General features: G+C 40.7%; 1 protein-coding gene across 3 annotated transcripts in view; it reads left to right on the forward strand.

Moving 5' to 3' along the window:
• The window catches only part of GTF2IRD1 (GTF2I repeat domain containing 1), a 99,417-nt gene that overhangs the window by 64,698 nt on the left and 8,443 nt on the right, over positions 1-26,276 (forward strand). For 2 of the 3 annotated variants that reach the window (XM_075194991.1, XM_075194992.1), the window contains exons 8-19: positions 3,610-3,693; positions 6,967-7,150; positions 7,236-7,261; positions 7,914-8,031; positions 11,503-11,540; positions 13,819-13,899; positions 14,981-15,070; positions 18,969-19,022; positions 19,271-19,336; positions 20,225-20,408; positions 21,860-21,918; positions 25,645-25,710. In XM_075194991.1, coding sequence (XP_075051092.1) covers positions 3,610-3,693; positions 6,967-7,150; positions 7,236-7,261; positions 7,914-8,031; positions 11,503-11,540; positions 13,819-13,899; positions 14,981-15,070; positions 18,969-19,022; positions 19,271-19,336; positions 20,225-20,408; positions 21,860-21,918; positions 25,645-25,710 — 1,050 coding nt within the window. The remainder of the gene's footprint in view (positions 1-3,609; positions 3,694-6,966; positions 7,151-7,235; positions 7,262-7,913; positions 8,032-11,502; positions 11,541-13,818; positions 13,900-14,980; positions 15,071-18,968; positions 19,023-19,270; positions 19,337-20,224; positions 20,409-21,859; positions 21,919-25,644; positions 25,711-26,276) is intronic. The other variant, XM_075194993.1, reaches the window with a different exon arrangement.

Consider the following 26,276-nt stretch of genomic DNA (forward strand, 5'->3'; position numbering starts at 1 on the left):
CGGATTGGCCGTGCAGAGCTTGGTACACCGACGTGCTCTTCGTGGCAGGAGGTCGGTCGTGGCGGTTGCCAATTCGCCCAGATCTTCTAACTCAGGGTCCCCTTTGTCATCAGGGTTTACATCGTCTGGCTTTAACGGCGTGGCTGTTGAAGCCAGGATCTTAAGAGCTAAGGGTTTTTCGAGACGGGTGGTTCAGACCATGCTTCGTGCTCGAAAGCCGGCTTCAGCCAAAATATATCATCGGGTTTGGAGGACATATATTGGTTGGTGCGAAAAGAAGGGGTATCCTACATCTTCTTTTCGTCTGGCCAGGTTACTGAAGTTCCTGCAGGACGGCTTGGATGCAGGTTTGCGTCTTAGTTCTCTTAAGGGTCAGGTGTCAGCTCTTTCAATTTTCTTTCAGAGAAAACTTGCTGTCATACCTGATGTGCAGACTTTCATTCAGGGTGTTCTTTATGTTCAGCCTCCTTATATTCCTCCGGTTTCACCATGGGATTTGAATTTGGTGTTGAGGGCTTTACAGCATCCTCCATTTGAGCCTTTGAATTCAGTAGATTTCAAATTTCTTACTTTGAAAACGGTTTTTCTTTTAGCCATTTCAACAGCACGCAGAGTTTCAGACCTTGCGACTTTGTCTTGTAAGTCCCCTCTGCTAGTTTTTTATGAGGATAGGGCAGTTCTTCGAACTAAGCCATCTTTCCTTCCAAAGGTTGTTTCTAAGTTTCATCTGAATCAGGATATTGTCATCCCGGCTCTAACTGATTCCTCGTCTTCTGATCAAGATGACTATTCGTTATCTTGATGTGGTTCGTGCCTTGAGAATTTATGTCAAAAGATCGCAAAAGTTTCGTAAAACTGAGGATCTTTTTATTCTTTACGATGCTCACAAAAGAGGCTGGCCAGCTTCTAAGGTGACCATTGCAAGGTGGATTACGGCTGTTATCCGCCAGGCTTACAACGGGGCTGGGGAGCCTGTCCCTGCTAATCTGCGGGCGCATTCTACAAGATCTGTAAGTGCTTCCCGGGCGGCACGCCATGGTGCCTCCAGTGAACAGTTGTGTAAGGCGGCCACGTGGTCTTCTGTACACACTTTCACAAAGTTTTACAGATTTAATGTGTTTGCCTCTAGGGATGCAAGTTTCGGGAGAAAGGTGCTTCAGGCCGTTTCTTCTGAGCGTTTCCTCCCGTGATATAGCTTTGGGATGTCCCCAAGGTCCCGGTGTCCCCCAAGGATGTCAGAGAAAATGGGATTTTTATACTTACGTAAAATCCGTTTCTCTTAATCCGTTGGGGGACACCGGGGGCCCACCCTTAACGCTCTGGTTTTAACTTCTGTTTAACATGTTGTTTGATTGTTAAGAGAATGTTATGTGTTAAGTTTATTCTCTTTTCTTTGGTTCTCTCTATCTCCCTTTCTGCGGGCTTGGTTAAACATAGACTGGCCTCTAGCAGGAGGTGGGGTATAGAGGGGGTGGAGCCAGAGTTTTAGTTAACTAAAAGTTAAAGTGCCAGCATTCGCCTGCTCTACCCTATACCCCAAGGTCCCGGTGTCCCCCAACGGATTAAGAGAAACGGATTTTACGTAAGTATAAAAATCCAATTTTTTCATAGAAATGCATTTTAACTACAATGTGCAGCCCCCCACTCGCTAGTGTCTTTTGCACTTTGTAGATTTGCAAGCATTTTAGTAGTATTCTGGGTGCCAGCTCTTGGAATAATGCCTTGGGATTTACTATGGATTCTAGGAGACACACTCATTGTGCAGAGGTTGTTCCTCCGGACCATTTTTTCATATCTCTCATAGGTAGGCTCTAGGTCCATTTCGAGGTCATAGGCATGGTATCATCTATTGTACCATCCAGGGCATATCTTCTCTGCAATATATACCCAGCCCTGTGTATATATATATATATATATATATATATATATATATATATATATATATATATACAAGTTAACCCGTGCATGATACTCATGCATTCTAGTCAAATCAAGCTACTTAAGGTCTTAAAAAGGTTCTTGTCATGCATTTGGACCTAGCCCAGGTCTCCTCCTCAGGGGAAGAGCGTTAGTTCCCGACGCAAGCGGCCTTTTTAATGTGTGTTCATGAGGTAAAATTACCTCACGAAAATGAGTTTGACCCCTCAACTCGTAAATTTTGCCTTTACTACCCCTCCCACGGGGGGAAGGGGGGATGATGGAAGTTAACTGACTTGACTATTCAAGTTTTTTTGTCAAATAATGTCAGTATACCAAATTTCAGGTCAATTGGATGAGCCCTTTCTGAGAAAATAGTTTTTTCCACACACACACACACACACACACACTAACGCACGCCTCTACACATGTGTGTTCATGAGGTAAAATTACCTCACGAAAATGAGTTTGAGCCCTACCAAATTTCAGCCCTTTTTGAATTTTTTTTCCCACACACACTAAGAATTTAGCAGGTCAGTATATAACTCTGCCCAGCAGGTGGCGCTGCAACTTGGTTTGTTTTTTTCACACACACACACACAGACAGACAGACGCCACTAAGCATTTATATATTAGATATATATTATGCATACACACACACACATGTACACACACACACACGGCATGGACTCCACAAGATCTCTGAAGGTGTCCTGTGCTATCTGGCGCTAAGACGTTAGCAGCACAGATCCTTTAACACCTGCTCCTGTAAGAATTGAGATGGGGCCTCCATGGCTGCGTTCAGTAGAGTATAGTCCATACCTGTACTTGTGCAGAGCAATTTTTACGCAAAATACGGCACATATTGGGATTTACGTTTTAATGAATGAGGCCCCTATTTTGTATTAAATTATGAACTAGATAATACTTATCTTATTATTATCTTATGTTATTCCATGTAATATAACAGTATATTTGTAATGAAAATCAAGTGATGACCTAACTAAACACCATTTGTAAGTATATCATTTTTTGGAGCTGTTTTTGAAGGGATTTGCCACGTACAATTTATTCTTCCCTATCGCAACCCCTTCTACAGAGTACCTAATAATATCTGATACCAGTCATACTTAACCGTGATCAAGTGCTGATTGCTATGAGTGATGGCTCTGCATTGGTCAAAGGTCCTGTCTATAATGTGTTATTCTTAGTCTTTGAAGGAGTTTCCGGGCATCCATAACATTGGCTGTATAATTCGTAGCATTATTTAGGACAGTTTCTGTACTTTTCTTTATTTTGGAATAAAGGCTACTATTTCATTGCAAAGCAGCAGCTTGTATCACTGTAATGTAACTCACCAGGCTCAATCACATGGTCTCGCTGTGTTGCTGCACTCTAACAATAGCAATAAGTAACTGTATGATGTCTTTGTTTTCTGTAGCTTTGTCTGAGCCAGGATAATTGAGTGAATGGAGAAAGAGATATGGACGACTATAAGCTAACTGCAATGTCAGGATCTTATAGAATTACCATCGACCTTAAACAATTCCAAAGCAATTAAACAAGAAAAATAATAACTTGTAAAAAAAATTTTGTTACATTGAATACATAGAACATTACAAATAAAATATACATGTTTAAGGCTCTGTCTTTTTAAGAGTGCTTATTTGAATTTCTCTCTTGTGTTGGTAGAGAAATGGGACAATTTCATTAAAGAAACAGAGGATATCAATACCCTCAGGGAGTGTGTACAAATCCTGTTTAACAGCAGATATGGTGAGTGTTAGTCACATTTCCCATCATACATCTGTGTATCTGTTTTATATATACACATCTTAATTTAATGTTAAATTCAAAATGTAAAGAGTAGTCTCTCCTCAGATGATGCACATATAACAATGTTGTTTTCTTTAATATACTGCATTAAAACTCAGTGCTAATTCGCTATTTTGCTTGAGAACACACATTCTGATGTGGGGCAAAATGAAGACATCTGGGGGGGGGGCTAAAATATGGTATCTTCTCAATGGAGGATCTAGGGAACAGGATTGGTCAAGGCATTCCTTGCTGAGTGCTGGCCGGGTGCACCACTGCTAATGGTTATGCATCCACATGCAAAGGAAGGATTATTTAAAAGAGATTCGAAAAGAATTTGCATTTTTTGCCAATGTAGGTTTCAGTCTATACTTTTCAATATAGTGTGCACCTTTCAAGAGCACTTTATACAAAAGAGTGCAATGTAATAAAAACATCCACACAAATGTGACACATGATTAAAGACAGTCCCAAGGTCATGATTATTTAAAAAAATTAACAGTGGCTAAAATGAGCAAAAATAGTTAGATTGATTTTCCATGTGCAGTTCCCAAAACTGGAATGTGGAAGTTCACCTAATTATAGGCTAGACAGCAAACAAGGCACATGTGTACAAATGAAAAGCTATGGTCACTGACATATTTTGCACTTTTGTAAATCACCTATAGACAGTCTTAACTAAAACACATGCATAAATGACATAACATACACAATGCTAAAACACAGAGAAATTACAACAAAGAACACAAATGAACACATCACAATTTTCTAACAGGATATTGCTCTGCTATTTTGGAAAGAAGTCCATTGAATTGTCAAAGAGTTTGCTTTGGGTACATCTGAAGACGAAAATGAGAGACTTTGGAAGCCTTTTATAAACATAAAAGACTGGTGAAGTCCCAGTACATGAATGGGGGCTTTTATTATAAATAAACTAGGCCCAAGGCATGACTTTTGCCCTAACTGATATTCAGAGGGGCAGCTTCTAAATTACTGTTATTAGAACTGGTTCACTTTGTTTTCCTATTGCTGTGGGGGCTATAAGCTGATAAGAAGGATATCTTTATACGTAGGTTATTGCAGATTGCTTTCTAAAATTTTAAAATGAACTGTGAAATTTGGTCAAAGGGTATGTTTTCCGTAACCTGGTATATTTTCATGACATTATTAATATTAAACAAATTATATAATGCTTGCCCAAAGCAATCTGTGGTAGAGGAACAAAATAAGCAATTTTACTCAATTGATCAACAGCCATCAAAATCACTGAATTATCTTGCTACAATGAAAGATCTACAGTGCAATTCATAGGCTTGTTTAGAATGCTAAAACAGGTCTGGCACAAATGGCAGAAGAATTACCAAATGTCTCAACAGCTATTGAAGGGTAGGCCACCAAACTAATCTAATGAGTTGTATAGTCTAAATGCTTGGGTGACCTGCAGTCTTGAATTATGGGCATCAAACATGATCGCTTGTCAGAAATTACTGGACGCATATAGAGGAGGAGCATTGATTGGAGCCTAGTCCAGATTTGTAATACGTTTTTTCAGACCAAGACTTAAAAGCGGACAGGATTTTACCTCTGGAAATTATTGTAAAAGCTTCAGAAGAATCAAGGTGTTTGTGTCAAAAGCTACACAACATGGTATCAGCTTTTACATTCTGGGTACTAGGTCAAAAAGTGATCATAAAGTTGAAATGAGTAACAAAAAAAAAATCTGTCTTTATGGGGATTCAGCCTATTTGCTCTTTCAATTCATTTTAAACTTTTATGCTCCATAATGTTACGAGCCGCGGCGGTGCTCAGCCGCCGCAACTCCCCTACCTCCATCCCGGCCGTCGCTATGTCGACCGGGACGTCACTTCCGGGGGTTCGTCTCGGCCATTGCCTAGGCAACGGTCGGGATGCTGAGTGAGAGAGCGCTGCGTCCCAGCAAGGAGAACTGCTGGGCGTGTGCGCAACTAGGTAGCCTGTGGGCTAATTAATGCAGGGGGTTGTATTCTTGCAGAGCTGGGCTCTGATTGGTTGGGGTCAGTATTTAAGGCAATGAGGTCTGCTACCTCATTGCTGGTTATAGCTTCTGCTTTCCAGTCTGCTGACCTGCTCTGTTCCTGTTCCTATCTATTTGAACTTCTGCTGACCTCCCGTGTATGACCACTGGCTTGGATTTGGACTTCGCTTGTGTATTCCGTGACCCTGACCTCTGGCCTGTTTACCGTTTCTCCTGTCTGCCTGTGACCCTTGACCCCGGCTTGTTAACTGGTATTGCAACCTGCTGCCGGCCCTTGACCTCTGCGTGGACCTCACTCCGCTTGCCTGGGTTCTCCCCAGCCGGTACACACTTCACGACCCTCTGCCAGTCTGCAGCCCAGTCTGTCCCCACCACCAGGGGCTCCAGTGAACACCTGATTGGCAGAGTAGACTCCGGGTTGTGTTGTGCCGGCTGGAGGGGTTCCTAACACATAAGAGCTGTAATACGACAAGGTGACCCCTCTAGCATAGTAGCCTGCATTTTTTAAACTGGTTGAGTCCATTCAAAATAGGCTGTACCTTGGAAGGATCCGTGGTGACCCCCCCTCTCCTAATAAAATAATAAAGAAAAGAAATGTGGTCAACCCTGAAGATGAACTTCTCTTATTTGACATATAATGAGTTTTATCATAGTTTCTGTAAGATTGTTTCAGTATAACGGCAACCGATTTTCCTTGAAACTCCAGAAGAAACATAACAAATCATCCCTTCCAGAGCTCTGAACCTTTTACTGTTGCTATCATTCAAGGAGTGAGCAAGGAAGTGATATGACTACCATATTTCCTAGCTAACAAAACATCTAAAGAAATTGCTTGCAGGTCCTAGAGTCTGTAAGAGCTAAAACAGAGATCTCTTCAAATTCCCAACCTAAAGCTACAGAAATGTGCATTATCTCAATCACACACATATGTCATCCAGCTGCTGAGCCCAGAGCACAGCAAAGGTTCGGCTGTACCTACAGGTGCAGCCTTACACAATACTTTAGATAATGTCATGTTTGCTTTGGTTTTCTGTTATTTAAGAATAACTTTCAAATTTTAAAAGAATTTTAAAAATGAACTAGATTGATAGGAAAAGAGTGAAATGTCAGCTGCTGTATATATATTGGCCTGACAATCATGTTGTCATCTCAGTTGTTAGTGTTTAGCAAGCGACAGCAGTATGCTTATTGTCACTCATGCTGCAGTTTTTCTATTCCAGCTGAAGCTTTAGGCCTTGACCACATGGTGCCAGTGCCGTATCGAAAGATCGCTTGTCATCCAGAAGCAGTGGAGATAATAGGTATACCTGATAAAATCCCTTTCAAACGACCGTGCACTTATGGAGTACCCAAACTCAAGAGAATTCTGGAAGAACGGCACAATATCCATTTTAAAATTAAAAGGTAACGCAACGCAGTAAGGGAGATGTGATCTCACTCCCTAAAGACTAACTGAATCTAACTAATATTTATTTCCCCCTTCTTGCAGTATGTTTGATCAGAGAATTTTTGAAGGTAAGTTACACTATGTATGTTTTTACAACACCCCTTAAAGAAGTTGCCCCCTTGTAAACAACCCCAATCTCGAAGTGTACAACCCCTTTAACTTGCATCTTCACGAACCAGTATATAAGATTATTTTTCAAAATGCAGCATTTGTATGTAGATTCAATTATTTCTGCATTACTGTTGATGTTATTGTATAGTTTTGTTTAAACCCAGTTGTTTGTGTTTTGTAATTGGTGAATAAAAACACTGGGTAAGTAATGAATAAATAAATAAAAAAACGTTGCGTTTCATGCACTCTGCAGTGGAAATAGCACTACAAAAAATGTTAAATTAGAAAAATAAAGTGAAATCAATATAAAATGTTGCAGTATTCACATTTCACACAACCGAGTAATGAGCACCGCAGTCTGGTTTATTGATTGGCTGTAGGGGGTTCCTGTCGGTCAGTCAGAGTGTGTCTGTCTGTTTCCTGCGTCAATGGGTGTTGCATCTGTAGATGGGTAACACAGTAATAGTTATGTTTATTTTTTCTAATGCATAACCCTAACTCCTATGTTATGATAAATGTGTAATAAATACTACATTTGTAACAGATGTCTTGTTAGTTTGAAATGTTAATTGCTCTGAATTAAGAAATTGGACATATAACCATAACCAGGTGCTAAATTTACCAAAGAAACATCAAACTCAGATTGGAACTGCCTTGGAGAGGACGCATGTGAAGACACTCAGAAAACAGCAGCTCTCGACATGCTTGGGTCATCCCTTGGGAGTAGGTGGGTATCATCTGCGTTTCATTTTATGAACATATCTATTGGCTTTGTCCATATCTGTAACCTGTTATATGTGTACACAATCACTAATATGCTATTTGTAAGTGAAAGTTAGGACTGAAAATGTTTAATCAATTACTGTAAAGCTAAGCTTGAGTCCTATGGCACTGTAGTGCATGAGCATATAAAAACTTGGGTTTACATAAAAAGCCCTTCCTCTAAACCCAACCCCCAGAACAGTGGCAGTCCTGTCAAATGGGTCATTTCTTATTCTAATAAAGGAACCCTGGTATTTGCACCCTCATTTTGTCATTATCACCATTTATTTACGCTGTACAGAGACATCACTCACATCAGTCCCTGCCCAATTGGGGCTTACAGTCTAAATTCCCTAACACACACACACGCGCACACACACAGGCTAGGGCAGTGGTTCCCAAACTTTTGCAGTTCACAGCACCCTTAGAGTTTCCAAATTTTTTCAAGGCACCCCTCCAAAATAATTATTGAGCAGTCCTGTTTTAGAAGTAGTTGGGTCAAAAAATTGTAATAAGTATTTAGGTCACGACAAAAATACTTATTTAGTTGTATGCAAAAATGCCCCTCTGCATCCAGAGACACTGCCCCCTCTGCATCCAGGGACACTGCCCCCTCTGCATCCAGGGACACTGCCCCCTCTGCATCCAGGGACACTGACCCCTCTGCATCCAGGCACTCTGCCCCCTCTGCATCCAGGCACTCTGCCCCCTCTGCATCCAGGCACTCTGCCCCCTCTGTCACGCTGTCCCCTCCTCTGCCCTCTGTCACGCTGTCCCCCCTCCTCTGCCCTCTCTCACGCTGCCCCCTCTGCCCTCTGTCACGCTGTCCCCCTCCTCTGCCCTCTGTCACGCTGTCCCCTCCTCTGCCCTCTGTCACCTCCTCTGCCCTCTGCCACGCTGTCCCCCCTCCTCTACCCCCAGGCACGCTGCCCCCTCTGCAGCCCTCTGTCACGCTGCCCCATCTGCAGCCCTCTGTCACGCTGCCCCCTCTGCTGCCCGCTGCCCCCCTCCGCTGTCACACTGTCCCCCTCTGCTGCCCACTGTCGCCCTCTGCTGCCACACTGTCCCCCTCCGCTGCCCGCTGTCCTTCTCCGCTGTCACACTGGCCCCCTCTGCTGCCTGCTGTCCCCCTCCGCTGTCACACTGTCCCCCTCCGCTGCCACCTGTCCCCCTCCGCTGCCACCTGTCCCCCTCCGCTGTCACCCTGTCCCCCTTCGCTGTCACCCTGTCCCCCTCCGCTACCACCCTGTCCCCCTCCGCTGCCACACTGTCCCCCTACAGTGCCAGCTGTCCCCCTCCGCTGTCACCCTGTCCCCCTCCGCTGTCCACTGTCCCCCTGCGCTTCCACACTGTCCCCCTGCGCTGCCACACTGTCCCCCTCCGTTGCCACACTGTCCCCCTCCGGTGCCAATCAGCGCGGCGCAGGGACCCAGCAGCCTCCTCTCTCCCGCAGCTGTCACTGAATATAGACGTCAGTGACAAGCTGCTGCGGGAGAGAGGAGGCTGCTGGGTCCCGGTGCCGCGCTGATTGGTAAGTTTCTGTCTTCTCTTTTTTTTATGTCTGGCTCGCGGCACCCCAGTGACAGCGCCGCGGCACCCCTGGGAGCCGCGGCGCACACTTTGGGAACCGCCGGGCTAGGGTCAATTTGTTAGCAGCCAATTAACCTACCAGTATGTTTTTGAAGTGTAGGAAGAACTCATGACCACAGTGCTGTAAAGCAGAAGTGCTAACCACTTAGCTACCGTGCTGCCCATTTGGTGTTATGACATACACTGGACCTTATTAAAACATAAATGTGATAAGATGGGTTTTTTCTGCCATTTCTAATATGTCTGGGGGAGGCTGTTTTCAGATTTGTCTTGGGATTCCTCATATGGTCAGTAACCGGCCATCACTAACTATTGCTACTGGTGCTTCTTAGCCACCAGACACCAACTGTAAGTGGCAACTGTGCACCACTGTGGTGCCTCAAGTTGTAGGAGAGTAGTAGCTGCCACCACCAGGCTCCTTCACCAGCACTGCTTACTTCTGGGTGGTGCGTGTAGCTTCGGAAGCCGCACCTTTTTGCTGGTGACTGTGGCTGGTTCCTCCTGACTGCTTACTTTAGACTGCAGGGTAGTTGGCAGAACATTGACTCAGAATGCAAGGGTTCAACACAGTGTATCCAGGGGGGCAGGTTAGTGGTTGCTCTTATTTGTAGGTCACAGGATTTCAGCAGATAAAGGCAGGAAGATTAGTGTTTATTGCTTAAATACTGCTCTTCAAAGAGTTGGTACACACAACTAAAAAATAGTGTTAATACACACACAGACACACAGATGCAGAAAGAATAGAGATGGAATACCAACACGTGCTTTTTAAGTAGAGCAAAAATCAGTTTCCACCCTTGCCATAATCCTAAATAAGCACTTGAAAGACTGGACCAGTCCTAAAGCTTGATGTGATTAGGGGTAGACTGCACTGAGCCAACCAATCAGGAGTGTTTCCACTGTGCAGATCATTTCTTCCCTGGTTAATCATGAGGTCAGACTTCTCCAATTGCAAACTGGAAAGCTTTCAACACCATATTATTACATATTAATGGATGGCATCAGTGTGTTGCTCTGGTTACAGGAAATAACAGGTTGTCCAAACTTGGTGTTTATAGTATAGTGTACAAGTTTTAGTAATCTGTGGTTCCAAGAAAACTACGTGGTTTATCATTAGAACAGTTACCATTACTAGTCTTTGCTTAGACATTAAGGACTAGATTTACTAAGCTGCGGGTTTGAAAAAGTGGGGATGTTGCCTATAGCAACCAATCAGATTCTAGCTGTCATTTTGTGGAAAGTACTAAATAAATGAAAGCTAGAATCTGATTGGTTGCTATAGGCAACATCCCCACTTTTTCAAACCCGCAGCTTAGTAAATCTAGCCCTAAGACTTTCCTCCTATGCACTCAGTTAAAAGAATACAGTGGTCAAGGTAATACCATCTCCTACCTGGGCCCCAAACAGATGCTGAATTAACCTGCAATATCCTGTGGCTTGGAATTACACAAACATGTTGTGGGCATCTTGTCTTAGTAATGTTAGTACCTCAATACGCTTTCTGTATGTACAATAATATACACAGGGCCCAATGTGTCAGTAACAGAAATGGATCTATACAATAAGTTATTTCTTCCCATTTTCATGTGAGAGAAGCAAACAAATGAACCTGTCCATAATAGAATGGTTATCATGACATATAAAAAATGATATTCACTCAAATCATGAACCATGAACAGTGTCGTGCTGCAAATGTGAACTAATATGCTTTTTTGCATAATACAAATGACTGGGTGAAGGGATTTGTCTCTCCTCCCTTGCTCCATTCTCTACTCTCTTGATACCATTGACAGTTATTGTGTGAGATGGGTAACTATTATATCAAACTGTTCTAATATTTTTTCAGATCTGAAAAAAGCAGCATATCTGATGAATGTACCCCAGGTAAATCAAAGCCAGGGATTATTTTTGTTTATTGGGGTTGTGAGAGGGTCATTTATTGTCCAAGATTGTTCATTTTACACTATATTTTGTTACATGGTAAAAAATAACCCATTGATATGTGCCAGTGTACAGTCATGGCCAAAAGTTTTGAGAATGACAGAAGTATTGGTTTTCACAAAGTTTGCTTCTTCATTGTTTTTAGACCTTTTTGGCAGATGTTGCTATGGTATAGTGAAGTAAAATTACAAGCATTTCATAAGTGTCAAAGGCTTTTATAGACAATTACATTAAATTTATGCAAAGAGTCAAAATTTGCAGTGTTGACCCTTCTTTTTGAAGACCTGCAATTTGCCCTGGCATGCTGTCAATCAACTTCTGGGCCACATATTGGGGGGAATTCGATTCCCCCTGAAGTAGCGCAGCGTTAAACCTATTACGTTATTACAGTAAATTTAATCTGGCTAAAGCCGGCATTGAATCTACCGTAATAACGGTAATAGTGCTCACAATTTTGCCTAAGAACAAATCCATGAATAAAGAATAGTACCAAAACATCCTCCAAGAGCAACTACTCCCAACCATCTAATAACAGTTTGGTGACAAACAATGCCTTATCCATCATGATGGAGTGATAACTAATTAGCTCAGGGATCAAAACATCGACCTTTTGGGTCCATGGCCAGGAAACTCCCTAGACCTTAATACCTTTGAGAACTTGTGGTCAATCCTCAAGAGGCGGGTGGACAAACAAAAACCCACAAACTCCAAGCATTGATTAGGCAAGAATGGGTGGCCTTCAGTCAGTATATGACTGATGGCCGTCCACCTGCCTGATACTGTGCAAGTTGACCTGTATTTCTGTGCTCATCATAAGTATGACCAAAAATGAAAGGTGATTAAGAAGTATTACAAGTCTAATGCATAAATAATAACTTTCCCCACTATTATACCATATATATGGAAATACCCATGAGAATTGGGTGATGTTCGCAATGACTGGCCTGGAACTATGCAACCCTTGCAACAAAGGGTTAAAGTATAATGCAGCCACAGTTATTCTTAAAGTTAGCTGTGTTCAAACGTTACAGCAAAGTGATGCTCATTATCTGTATACATTTATACCTGTAAATGTTTACACCTGGTCTGCTCGGTTGATAATAACTATAAACTTAGTTGGCCTTATTTATATAATACACTGCAAAACGCCTTTACCTGAATGGTCTGCCCAGCGCACATTACTCCTGTGAATGCTTAGGGGTATATTTACTAAACTGTGGGTCTGAAAAAGTGGAGATGTTGCCTATAGCAACCAATCAGATCCTAGCTGTCATTTATTTAGTACAAAATTACAGCTAAAATCTGATTGGTTGCTATAGGCAACACCTCCACTTTTTCAAACCCGCAGTTTAGTAAATATACCCCTTAGTCTGTTCTCTTGGGAAACACCTCTGCAACCTTGAGGTGAGTCCATGTGAGCAGAGAACTCAAATAATCATGAGTGAGGGGACTGTATATGACATGTGCCTCTTGTTGTGTGTGAAGCTTTTCATTCTGTACCTAAAAATGTACTTCTCTGCCAAAGTGCATCATAAAAGCACAAAATGGGTCCCACTAAAAGGAATAGGACTAGGTCCAAAGTTCATTTGTAAAGTGAAAATGGTCATGTCCCCCCCTCCCCCCACAAACACAGCAAGTATCGCCCCTAAAAATGTGTCCTTTCCACTCCTTTATCTTGTTGCAATAATAATATTCATCAAAATTAAATCTCAACAGAGCAGTACTACTCCATACTCAGCAGGTACTCCCAGAGCCGTAACTTAGAATTCTAGCGCCTGGGGCGAGAAAGACAAATGCTGCCCCCCTAGCCCTCAATTTTAACCAAATGAACCTAAAATATTCCTAAATTGCGCCCCCCCCTTCAGCGTGGCGCCCTGGGCGGTCGCCCCTGTCGCACAGCCCTAGTTACGGCCCTGGGTACTCCACCCAACTCCACCATGTGGCTTGTGCAAAAGCTGCCGTCTTACTCCACAAACACAGTTTTTCTGGCAGAAATCAATGCGCAGTTCAGCAGATTCATACGAGCCCAAATCTGATTTTGTGCTGTGTCTCAGATCATTTGTCTTTCATATATGGCCTCAAGTAAAGAGTTTTGCTAAATAGACAAATGTATTTGGCTTGATAATATAAGCGATAAATATTTAACAATTTCTATGGTTGATGTTCTGTAATTAATTTATCTGTGGTCAGTATAATAAGATTGTTTCTTTGCATTTAACAGGAACTTCAAGTAAGCAGAATGGAATAAAACATATAAAACTTGAGCCTGAAGATCATCAAATAATACAAGTTACTGTTCCAGGTACACATGACCTACTGCCAGTGCATTACAAAAATATCAACATTTTATAGATTAATTACTGATGTACTTAGACTCAAATGTTACTGATCTATTTACATAAAATTAATTTATTCAAGCAGTTGCATATATTGCATGAGATATTTACCATAAAGCAAATTAAAGCTGGGCGCACACTATTGCATTTTACTTCAGATGCGATTTCTGTAACAATTTTGCCAACAACTGAAAGTCCCGATGAGCATTCAGATTCATGTATATACACCTACACAATCATCTTCATCTATCATAACCATCTGTTGAAAAATCGTGACTCTGTACGCTCTACAGAAGTCTGCCTACACTGCTGGTCCTGAGTGCATACTCACTTCCACGACTTTGTGATTTTTAGGAAGTTTATAAAAACAAATCAATAGATGCGTTGTGTTTTGGTAAGATAAAACAAGATCTTGGGAGCGTATAGACTCTTTCAATATCTGACCAAACAGTTGTTTATCATGTAATCTGCACTATAATTGCATCAGTGTGTACCCAGCTCAAGATGTATAATGCAAAGTGTTCATACTAACAGAAATGATTGGTTTGATCTGTGGAAGCAATAGTCCTCTGTACTCCCCACAGACTAGTGGCGATACTCACTCTTCATTGTGAATCTGAAGTAGAAGTTCTGTTGCCATAGCTGCCTACTGAAAGACCGTTGTTTTAATGTTATTTGTTTTTATTTATTATTCATTTTTACTTTTATAAATCGTATTTATTTTTTGTACGTATATGTACATATATTTGGGGAACATGTATTATGTACCTGCATGTACTCTCGTTTATCTTAAGTGAAAGTAGAAGCAGCTGAAGTATAAATTATTGCAATGTAAAAGTATATTTTGTGTCATTGATTGTACAATTTATTTAGCTGATTACAATTAGATTTTCATTGTCCACATTTTCACTTTGATTCAATTGGCAGCCTACTCGCTACAGTGTAATACAATCTGAGATGGATATCTACTTTTAATATAGATCAATTCTAATTTATTTATTTATTAGGGCTTCCAACTTTTAATCCCCTTATATTTTCTCTCTGTAGAACACACATTTAATTCAGATGAACTTCCTGACTATATGAAGAGTCCAGTGAATTCCGAGAATTCAACTTATGTGCTAGACACTGGAACAGGTAAATTCAGTTGCAGATCTGACTGTGGACCTCATTTAAAGGCTGTGCAGTGGAAAAGGCCTTGGTTTTTGAACCAGTGCTCCAAGCTAGACCACCAGGGTATATCAAGTAAACCTCAGTAAACTAGAAGTGCATGTAGGTTCATGGGGATATTGAACAATTTGAAGATTGATGTTATCACATTGAAGTCAATTCTCCTTAGAACCACTCCTCTGATTAAGTTAACATTTTTCATTTCTCCCACATTCAGTTGGGGAACACTGGGGACATTGGGGTATAGAGTAGGTGAGATAGGCGTGTGGCACTTTAAGAAAGTTGTTAGTTAGCCCTAGACCCTCCCCCTCTATACCCCCACTTCCTGCTTAAGCCTCAGTTTAGTTTAAGTGCCTAGTCGTGTAGGATGTATGGGGCTGCTAAGCAGTCCCTGTTGTTGTTTTTTATTTATTAATACCTTTATTGGTTCTTTATTCTTGGCTGCCAGCTGGTTCACATTTGGGATGCAGCATCAGGGGTTCGTTGTGGCTGTTTCCGACGGTGCCCGTTCTTCCCTATTTCTTTACTCCCCATCTGCCTCCACCCTTCATCTGCTATACCACTGCTACAGCAATGCTAATACAATCGGGGTCTGCGGCAGTTTCACTGTGGCCATAGCTTTGTGTGTGTTACTAGAGGCTGCCATTAGCATACTTAGGGTTGGTTCAGGTAGCGGTTACACCATGGTGTAAGCCCCTGCTAGGCATGGGATTGGTTGATGGGGTTGTGCTGCAGAACAGCTGCAACGTCAGTGCTGGGCCCTTGGGGGGTAGTGCTTCTTCCCTCTCCATGCACTTCCTCCTTGGTGGTCTCTCACTCATTGTTTGTGCAGATACCAGAATAGACAGCCATTTTACAGCTCCAGTTTCTCCCTTATTTATCCCATATCTGGTAAGGAATTGAACTAGTGGGTGTATTGTTATCCTTACACTCTTGGATCTTTTGGGCTGTATAGCTGGCTCATTTTCTGTGTTTGATTGTGTGCTGCTTGTTTTTGTCATTGAAATATTGTTCAGTGTTTTTGTCCATTCTGTGTATATTATGACACATAAGGGAAGAACCATACTGGATTAGGCTGGGGTGACTTTTGTGTTAAAGTTCACCTGTGTACTCTAATTAGCCATCCAAATGGTTAAATATGTACACTTGGTGCGCAGCTTGCCAGTCTGGAACCACCTCGGCTCGGTCACTGTCCTGTGCTGGGACTCAGGTTCACCAATTGCGGTCTGCATTAGTGGTCAGCCATTCTCAAGATCATTCTGCCTCTGTGGCAAGTGGGGTGGTTATGCTCCTGGTCCGGCAGGACCTGGGGTTGTGTTTTCTGCGGAACCAGCCTAAGTACGAGGTCTTTCAACTTCGTTAGAGGGTTTGGTTTTCCCTTTTCCTCCTCTTTAGTGAGGAGGTTGTGTTATGCTGTGCCTTCCTCCTCTCTTAAGTGCAGCACCTTCGCAGTGTAATCAATCAGATTCTGACTGTTCTTTCCAGAAGAAAGGTAAGGTGGTTGTTCACTGTAAGGTGGAGAACTCTTCTATGGTGGAGGTAGTTCCTCATGATTATCAGAGGGTGAAAGATTCACTACATGCTGTTCATCAGGTGTAGTCCCTGAGACTACAAAGTTCTCTTCTTTGACCAGGCAGGCAAATAAGTCTTGTCATTCCATCTCCCTACCAGTTAAATAGTTTATTCAGAGAGCCTTCAGAGTCTCTAAATCATAAGTCTCTCATGTCCCTTGGACTACAGTCCTCTCTTCACTCAGAATCGCTCCCGATGGTGGTTGCTCCCATGCTCAGGTTGCTTTTATCCTTCTTCCCACCACAGCCACTCTTAACGACGGCACAGACTATTTGGTTGAGGTCTTCCTTAAAGTTAGATTTAGTGGCGGCAGCTGCATTCTTGCGGACCGCCTTAGTGTCAACATATGTGTCCACGGCTGTAGCCAGTTGATCCGTTCAGCTGTCTATAGGGTGATTATTAGACTGCCCGGATTCTGACCTGCTTCCTTTGATGGAACACATTCACAGATCTACAGATTATATTTCAGTAGGCAATTCTTGATGGATATTGAATTTTGCAGTCTCTGCTAGTCGGGCTCTCTGTTTAAGTCCTGCCAGCTGTTGTGGAGTCCAAAAAGGGCTTTGAATTCACTTCACTTTTTGTTTTCAGGTTCTCGGCCTGACACCATCTTTGTTCAGGTAGCGGAAGATAACCTTTGTCCTGTTTATGCTACAAAAACTCAAGTTGTCCAGCGTCTGGTCATTCCATTTGCTTGATGTCCGGAGTTTAGGTTGGAGGGCAGGCAGTCGGCGGGTCAGCTATTCTGTCTTTTCTGGGTCTGCTGTGATAAGAGCCCGTTTTTTTCCTTTAAGGGATTATTGGTTTCAGCTACCACAGATACCTGGGTAATGGTAGTTACAGAGCTTTGGTTTTTCACATTCTCCTTGGTTATCTCCCCAGTGGATTATTTTCCATGTGGCTTTCCGCATATCCAAGTGGGGAACTGACTCTGCAAAAAGCAGTTTGATCTCTCTTTTCTCACAGAGTTGTTTTTCCTGTGGCGAAGCTACAAAACTGTTTTGTTCCAATGTTCTTGTTCTTTGTATAGATGTTCCGGCTGCAATAATTCTAAGCTCAGCAGCCCCCACTTACTCTTTGGTCTGCTGTTTCGTCCTTCTCCTGCAGTGTGTCTGTTTCTTTTTAGGTGTCTACAAATCTACAATAATTGCGGGATCGACCATTCTCGTTTTAGGATTAGACCTTGGTGGTAATAGATGCCACTTTTGCAGTTGGGGTGCTGTCTGTTTTTACATCAGGTTTTCAGGGGCTTTGGGCCCTGTACGAATCCAAACTTACATTTGCGGTAATGGGACTGCGAGTGGTGTTCAGCTCTCTATGCAATCTCCAGCTTTTGCTGCAGTCAATGCAGGTGATGGTACTGTCAGACAGTGCCACAGCGGTGCCATACCTAGATACACCGGGGTGCCGCCAAGAGTTTATTTGCCATGAGAAAGATGCACAGGTTTCACGGTGGGCTGAGGGAAGGGACCTAGGGCTAACTAACAACTTTCTTAAAGTGCCACACGCCTATCTCACCTACTCTATACCCTAATGTCTATGGTGTCCCCCAATGGACTAGGAGAAACAGATTTTACGTAAGTATAAAAATTGTAATCTTTTTACCTAAATTTCTGTTGAATTAAGCGTCATTTGCAGCTTAAATTAATCCTGAAATGGGACAATAGTCTCTTCTATGAACACTAATCAGCATTTGGAAAGCTATGCTTTTTAAATGAGCAGAATCTCATCTGTACTACTCTTTACAAAGGTGAGTGGACTTCCAATGCATTAATATTGTTTAAAGAATAGTAAAACGTAGCAATAGTTAGAGCAAAGAAGACTGGCTACTGCTCCTCATTAATACATGTTCTCACTGGCCCATTCGTTAGCTGCCAGCAATTAACCTGACAACTTAGGAGCAAGATCACACATAAGTGGCCAAATTGGACAAGGTACAATCATTCGTCTGTCTCTTGAGGTGAGTAGATGGATCACTTCCAGCTTCACTGGAGCCTCTTAGTGCAGACAGAAGAGAAGTTGTCCTCTTCTGCATCAATATGAGGAGCACTGCTGACAGGAAGTGGGGGGGGGGGGAACTGATTATTCTGTGTGCAGGAGTAAAATATTTTCCTGCCATGCAATGCATAGGTGTGTTCCTTATGTTATACATTTTATTATAAATAAAGTTTTTAGATATATAATTTTGGAAAATCAGAGTCACTAGATTAACTCAATATTGCAGGCTGTTTTGTGCTCAGCTAGTCATTCTTTCTTTATTTTCTGTATACATTTTTACAATTATTTTTTGTAGTTTCTGACAATGGACCCACTGATGACTCCAGAAGTGAAGAGAAACACATAGATGGTAACTATGTTTATCTGAAAAAAAAATCTAGTAGGTGTCTATATTTTTAGCTTCTTAATTTAATATAGGAACAGTATTCTTTCTCTATGGATACATTTTTCCATTGTTTCACACCAACAATACATTATGCATGTGGATACTACATTTTAGATTTGTTGGTGATGTATAGAATTTGGAGCAGCAAAGTGATATTAATTAGAGCTTGTAATTTCAATGTTTTTTCTTTGTTTTTTTTTTCATGATTGCAGAAGGCATTGGAGATGTTATAAGACAGCTAAGAAAACAAGTTGAAAATTTGTTTAACAAAAAATATGGTAAGTAAAACATAATTTATGAGCTTTGAATCAGAAATCAACTACCTATCATCATCATAATCATCATTTATATAGCGCCAACATATTCCGTAGTGCTTTACAACTGGGGACAAACATAGTAAACTAATAAACAAACTGGGTAAAACAGACAAACAGATGAGAAGGCCCTGCTCGCAAGCTTACAATACCTATAGATGTTATAGTGAATAGTTATTTAAGTAATGCAAATGTATTTATTTTTCTTACATGTTTTGCAGTGTCTTCTTCAGTATTGCCCCTTGGTGAATGCCACTAAACATAGAACACAAACTAATATGAAAATGCAAAAGATTTAAAATTAGGGCCATCTATAAAAATAGGTACCCAGATGACTGAAAAAAGGTGTAGTAACACATAGCAGCCTATCAGATGTTTTCTTTATTTTCTTAACTATAGATAACACAGAAACAGAATCACCTTTTCACTATATGGACCCATTTTTATATGTCCCCCAAAATGATAGAAAATACATCAGCCCTTGTTCTTACTTTTCCTCACATCCTAATAGCTCGCAGAAAGGTGAGAGACCCTCCCTGGACTTCCTTTTTACACTTCTGGGGGTATATTTACTAAACTGAAAAAGTGGAGATGTTGCCTATAGCAACCAATCAGCTTCTATTTTTCATTTATTTAGTACATTTTACATAAATGATAGCTAGAATCTGATAGGTTGCTATAGGCAACATCTCCACTTTTACAAACCTGCAGTTTAGTAAATATATCCCCCTGGATTTGTTTCACGTGGACACGAAAATGATCATTGCTGATATTTCTACAAAATATACAAAAAAAACCTTCAAAAGTGTGCAAATTAATTCTTCTGTCTCCTAATGTCATTGTTAAAAACAGCAAAAGCGATTGGAGCTTTACACCCAGTCAAAGTGCCGTATTCTAAGTTCTTGATGTACCCAGAAGATCTGTTTGTTGTGGGCCTTCCTGACGGGGTCTCATTCCGACGTCCAAACTGCTTTGGAATTGCAAAGCTCCGGAGGATACTGGAACATAGGTCTGCCATTCAGTTTATTGTAAAAAGGTAATATGGGAACTAAGCCTGCTTGTTTTTAAGTAATAGCGGTATAAAGCTACATTAGATCTTTGTGTTGTACCAAGGTCTTACAAATCCAGTCCTCAGGGAGCCCTAACACCTGTGCTCCAGCAAGGATATTTGGAAAACATGAACTGCTAGGGCCCCCTAGAGACTGGATTTGGCAATCTCTTTACTAAGGTATAACAGTCCCACCAGTGTCCAACTCCAAAATAATTTTTAAGTCACATATTCTGTGAATAAAAAATCAGAGGCAAAATTGATCTCTGTCTCTCTGTCTCATGCAGTACAGTAACTATTATACAGTAAAAAAAATATATAACGTATGCCCTACTCTAGTCTACAATCTTCATTGTTTACAATGGAAAGGCTCTGAATCGCCATCTGGTGTTCATGAGATGAGCATCTTTTCCCTTTACATCCTCTTAGACAATACTTCTAGAAAAGCACTTTCAAACACTCAAGTGCAAATAATTTTATTTATCTACAAGTAGGCAGGTGCTGCATCCATATGTATATTGTGGACAACAATGTGAGATCAATAATTACTGGGAAATTTAAATGGCCACTAAATGTGAAATACGGCTGGATATGTAAACGTTCCCATAACATGACCAGAATTGAAATGTTGGACATTGTATGCAACTTGACTTGCTATCTCAGTGCAAGTGATTTCTCTGCTATCAGCTATTCAAGACTCAACAAGGTGTCTCTTCAGAAGGCTTACAGACAGGAAGTCTCAAGAACAAGGCCTCCACAATGCTTATCTCAAATATCTTTAGTCCTGATGTTGACACTATTTATATGTATATATATATATATGAGATATGGGATCTTATCTATGAACCGGTTATAGATCTGTTATCCAGAAAGAAAATTAGACAGAAGATAAAGAAAATAATTGCTGCTTGCCTGCAACAATGCACCCATATACCAATCTCTTCCTTTTACATTCACTGCTAGGAACACAGCTTAACCATTTGACACAAGGGTCTTTTTTTATAATTAAAAGTATTTTAGTCATGGTGTTCTAAATTACAAGTGTACCAAGAAAGCCTTTAGTAGCAAGCATTTTGCATGTTTATATATTTTTTTATTTGTTGGCTTTATTTCATATTAATTCAGTTAAGAGCCTTTAGAGAGAGACAGGAAGTTTATTTGATGGTGACATAAATGAACACACTTTACATTTTAATAATACAGGTGTAACTTGGATTGTACGTCGATTAGCAGAAGAAAAAAAGAAAATTCATACACATAGGGTACATCTCAAGACCTTAAACATAAAACTCAATTTTTTAGAGAGAGTAAATGCTATCTCTAATATATGCCCTCTAATGGGGCATATATCCCTCAAACCCCTTAGGATTCTTTCATCAACAGATCCATTTCACATCTGTTAAACTGAATTTAAGCACGTTTTGTATTTGTCTTTGTAGGCCAGAACTGATTTCTGAAGGACTAAAAGACTGTATGGAAGAAAGCCCTGGTTCTTTAGGTATGTTTTGTTATGCAGGTTTTTTGCTTACAATGCATATTTTGTAGGCATAACAAGCCTCATTTGTATTAAATATTAAAAGAAGACTGTATAATAATATTCATGTTGCATACATATTGCTAGCTTTAAAAAAGGTATAAATAAATCAACTTGCCCAGCTAGCGTGGAGAGCCATTGGAGGTCATTTATGAATCACAGCAAAGGTGCAATGCAAAATACCTTGTTTATCCAACTGTGCTTCTTGTTGTTCCGCCATATATAGGCTCGACTCTTCTCCGTACTCGGGAGCAGCCTCCATAAACTAAAAGCGCGCCTTTAATTTTGCACTGGTTTGTCACAGTGTGTGGGTAGTTCTTTTTTACTGCCACAATGCCTGTGTCCATGAACATGTGTATCTCCACCAACAGCTGCAATTATTATTTTGCTACCTTATGGATCAAGTGTTCCCCATACTTCTTAGATTGTAAGCTTGTTTGGGCAGGGCTATATTTACCTTCTGTTTTATGTCATTGGTATGTAATTTGTTTGTAATATGATTATATCAATGTACAGCACAGTGATTGGCTTTAAAAAAAAGATAATATTATTAATCTAACTCTGCAAAATTACATCTTATTGCCTCACTGCTCCACAAAAGGTTGTGATGGGCTTACTCTGCATCCTGTTAGGAGGGGTTAGATTACAGATTTCTCTTGCGTTCAGTAACCTGCTGTTTTTTAGCACCCTTAGGGGCATATTCAATTAGGTTTCCGGTCCGAGGTAATGCGCGTTACCGCGGAAAGTGCACAGTATTAACGGTAATACAGTACCGCAATAAGGCAGATTTTCCTACGCAACCCTATGGGGTGCGCACGAAAATCCACGTTATTGCGGCACCGTGGATTGACTATGCGGACCGTAAAACCTAATTGAATATGCCCCTTACTGTTGCTACTTAGCCACCAGACATTTACTGACTGTGAGTGTCAACTGCACATGACTATGGTGCCCCTAGTTAGTTGCTGCCACCACCAGCACCTGGAAACGACTTCCTACTCAGTAGTATGTGTAGCTGCTGCAACACCTCTTTGCTGGTGACTGTGGCTGGAACTTCCTAACCACTTACTTCAAGACTGCTGGGTAGCAGACAGAGCTCTGTGTCAGGATGCTGGGTTCAACACAGGAAAGTCAAGGGAGGAGAATGTTAGATCCTATCTGTAGGTCATATGGTTTCAACAGGTATAGGGTTCTTGCAGGAATAGGACACAATCTTTAGGAATAGTAATCTTTATTGTTTATCAAAATTTGAAACTGTTAAAAGAACTGTTACACACAACACCTACTTAAAGGTAGTGGGTGTACACACTCACGAGAGGCTATACCTTCCCTTTAAATACAGTTTTTACACACATGTTGGCAGGTGCTAATCCAGTCCCCTGTCCCTTTTAACTAGTGCAGGCTTATTCACTTCTCTTGCAGGTGAATCAGCCTGGACCTTGTTCACACTTTTAATAATGAAGTCAGTTATAAGGGAGGAGGGGTTCATCCCTGTCCATGCACTGCCAGGGTTAGAGTGGGTTCTGCCCCCCTCTCCACCCTGGTGCTAATAAGTTTGGGTTGGGACATTTATCTTTAGATGTCACACCAAAACTTTGCCGCTTTAAAACGGAACATCTGACTCGCCATATAAAGTGATGTCATTTTCAAGAGCCGGCATATTCTGCGGTCGCAATTTATAGGAGCCGGGTTGGAAATGTTCAGTGTCTGTCTCATAGTAAGTATATTTTTGTCATGTTGCCCTCATTGTCTTCGGATTTTTTTTGCTGCAGTACTTAGTGTCGGAATTATTTCATCCGGAAATATGTACCCAACCCGCTAGCACTAATGAGCAAGAAAGGCAAATGTCAATGCCAGGGCGAATTGGTTCCTCACTGGACCATCAGGGATCGGGAATCATCTGGCACTGCAGCAACCCAGTATAACCTAGCTGGATTTACACAGATCTCCACTGGATCACCATGGGGAGTTTTAAATCTGTCTTTTACACTTATTATTTTAGAATTACAACTACACACATGTAAATAAGTAAGACATGTTCAACAAGAGAGCAGCAATACAATACTGAATAGACAGAACAATTAAATAAGAATAAAAGGCAAGAACATGATCTGTGTATCATTTTAACATTTTAACAATTTTTTTACTTAAATGAAAAGAAGAATGGTAGGGAAAAGAATGGAAAAGGGGAAAAGGATGCAGTGATAAACTAAAAGTAAGGCTCCGTAGGCTAATTTAAAGGGGCCAGTTTAGGTTGTAAATCACAATGTGGGTCAATATAGAGTACAATGTACAACAATTGCGGAGGGGGGGGGAACTTGGAAACATCTTATGTATACCAGCTTCTTTTTATTTTATACAAGTTTTCTTTAATCAAAGTAGAGATAGAGGCCCTGGAGCAACAGTCTCTTATTCTAGTCCACATTTCCTCATCAATTGGGCCCCCCAGGTTCCTCCCCCACTCTAAATGTATTTTTTAACTTTTAAATCAATTACAACACTATACATTTATTCATGGGGGTACTGCATCTAGTACATATTCATGTATTATACCCACAAGGCATTGCAACGCCAGTCTTTGAATTAAAACATGTCCAACAGTACATGCGCGGTGTAGGGTAATGGGGAACCTGGCCACAGAGGTGCATGTACTTTGTGAATCACTAAGAATATCATCACTCTGCCAAACTCCAAACTCCTTCCCTCTGTGCAGTCTTCTGCCCCTATGCAAATGCAGCTAACTCTCTTCATAAACCTATCTGACCAGGCAAAAATCTAGGTGCATGTGCACAAATTGAGGCACAAGGTGGGTTCAAAACTGCATTTGTGCTTTATAAATGACCTCCATTGTTTTTGTCTGTGTTCCATAATTCATATTTGCTGTTGATCAGGTACATCTAAGCCTGTAAAGGCAGTACTATCTAGGTGGACCTGAATGCACTACAATTCCACATTATTATATGTTTACTGACCTTGGTTAAAATATTTATTCGGTTAAATACTACTATAATATATATATATATATATATATATATATATATATATATATATATATATAGATAGATAGATAGATTTATATTTATAAAAAAATAAAAGGCACTTGATCAATAATAAACAGTAAAGTAATTTACATATCTTTAACACCTGGAACTGGACCTGGATGTTAGGGACATCTGGCAACTCGCATTATCTCCTTATTGCCTTCCAAAACCATCCTGTAAACTTTATCCATGTGTGAAAATGCAACATTTTAGAGGTGTAGTCTATGGGTAGGGGAAATTTTGTCATAATCAAGTATTTATTTTGCAGTAAAAGAACCATTAAATATGACCTGTAGACATTTTCAGTTACAATTTATAATGTCACATTTTTAACAGTATTCGGTGTAATGTCTATGGTACATGTAATGTCTATGGTACATTTATGATATGAGCATTAAGTTCTTTACATATGCCGCCAAGTGATTGTTGCTGTTTAAAAGTTGTGTCTTTGTTGTCAGGGATGTGCATTCTGAACTCATGAAATGTATGTGTTCCAAATGCCATTGATCTTATTATATTCTGCACAGAGTAGTTTATTTTCAGAAACCTAATTGACTTAATGCAATATCTCTTATAGTAGCAGAGTGCTTGTGCCTCTGAAATTATTTACAAATATGCAATAATCTTTATTTGTAATCAATATTTTCAGGAACCAGTGATAAAGATTGTCATGATTCCATATTGGATGAAAGCAACAAGAGAACTAACTTTCAAGGTAAGAACCCCTTTATCTATACGCCTACAAAGGTAGCCCATTTTCTGTAACATAATATTGTATAACGACGGGCCTGGATGAATATTGCCTTTGTGAGCTTGCTAAAAAAATAGTTTAATATCATAGTTTTAAAAGGTGCGAAAATATACATCGTAGCCTTTTACGATATTGTATGAAAGAGATGAGCACTGGTCAAAAGCAACTAAGGAGGTTTTATATCTTATAAATTATTACAGGATGTATTTTCTCAGTGTAAAAGTTTCTCAAAGTAAAAGATTGATGAGGAGTTTAAATAATTTAGTTACATACAATTTCAACTAATACACTAGTGCAATAATAATTAACATCATTTTCTATTGTGCAGAAGGTGGCCATAGTCTGATGTCGCACTGAAATCCACTGTATGGTAGCTGTTACTGGACATACAATAAGTGTACTTCAATATGGAGTCTATGTGAGGATCTCCTATTAAACTCATTCAAAGTACTAGAAGTTGTGTGGGAGTGGGCACATGGAATGTAGATAAGTCGTGCTAGAAATGACAGAGTTTTACCATCTCTGACCGG

The sequence above is a fragment of the Mixophyes fleayi genome, chromosome 2 (genome assembly GCF_038048845.1).
Source record: "Mixophyes fleayi isolate aMixFle1 chromosome 2, aMixFle1.hap1, whole genome shotgun sequence".
In the NCBI taxonomy this organism is placed as follows: domain Eukaryota; kingdom Metazoa; phylum Chordata; class Amphibia; order Anura; family Limnodynastidae; genus Mixophyes; species Mixophyes fleayi.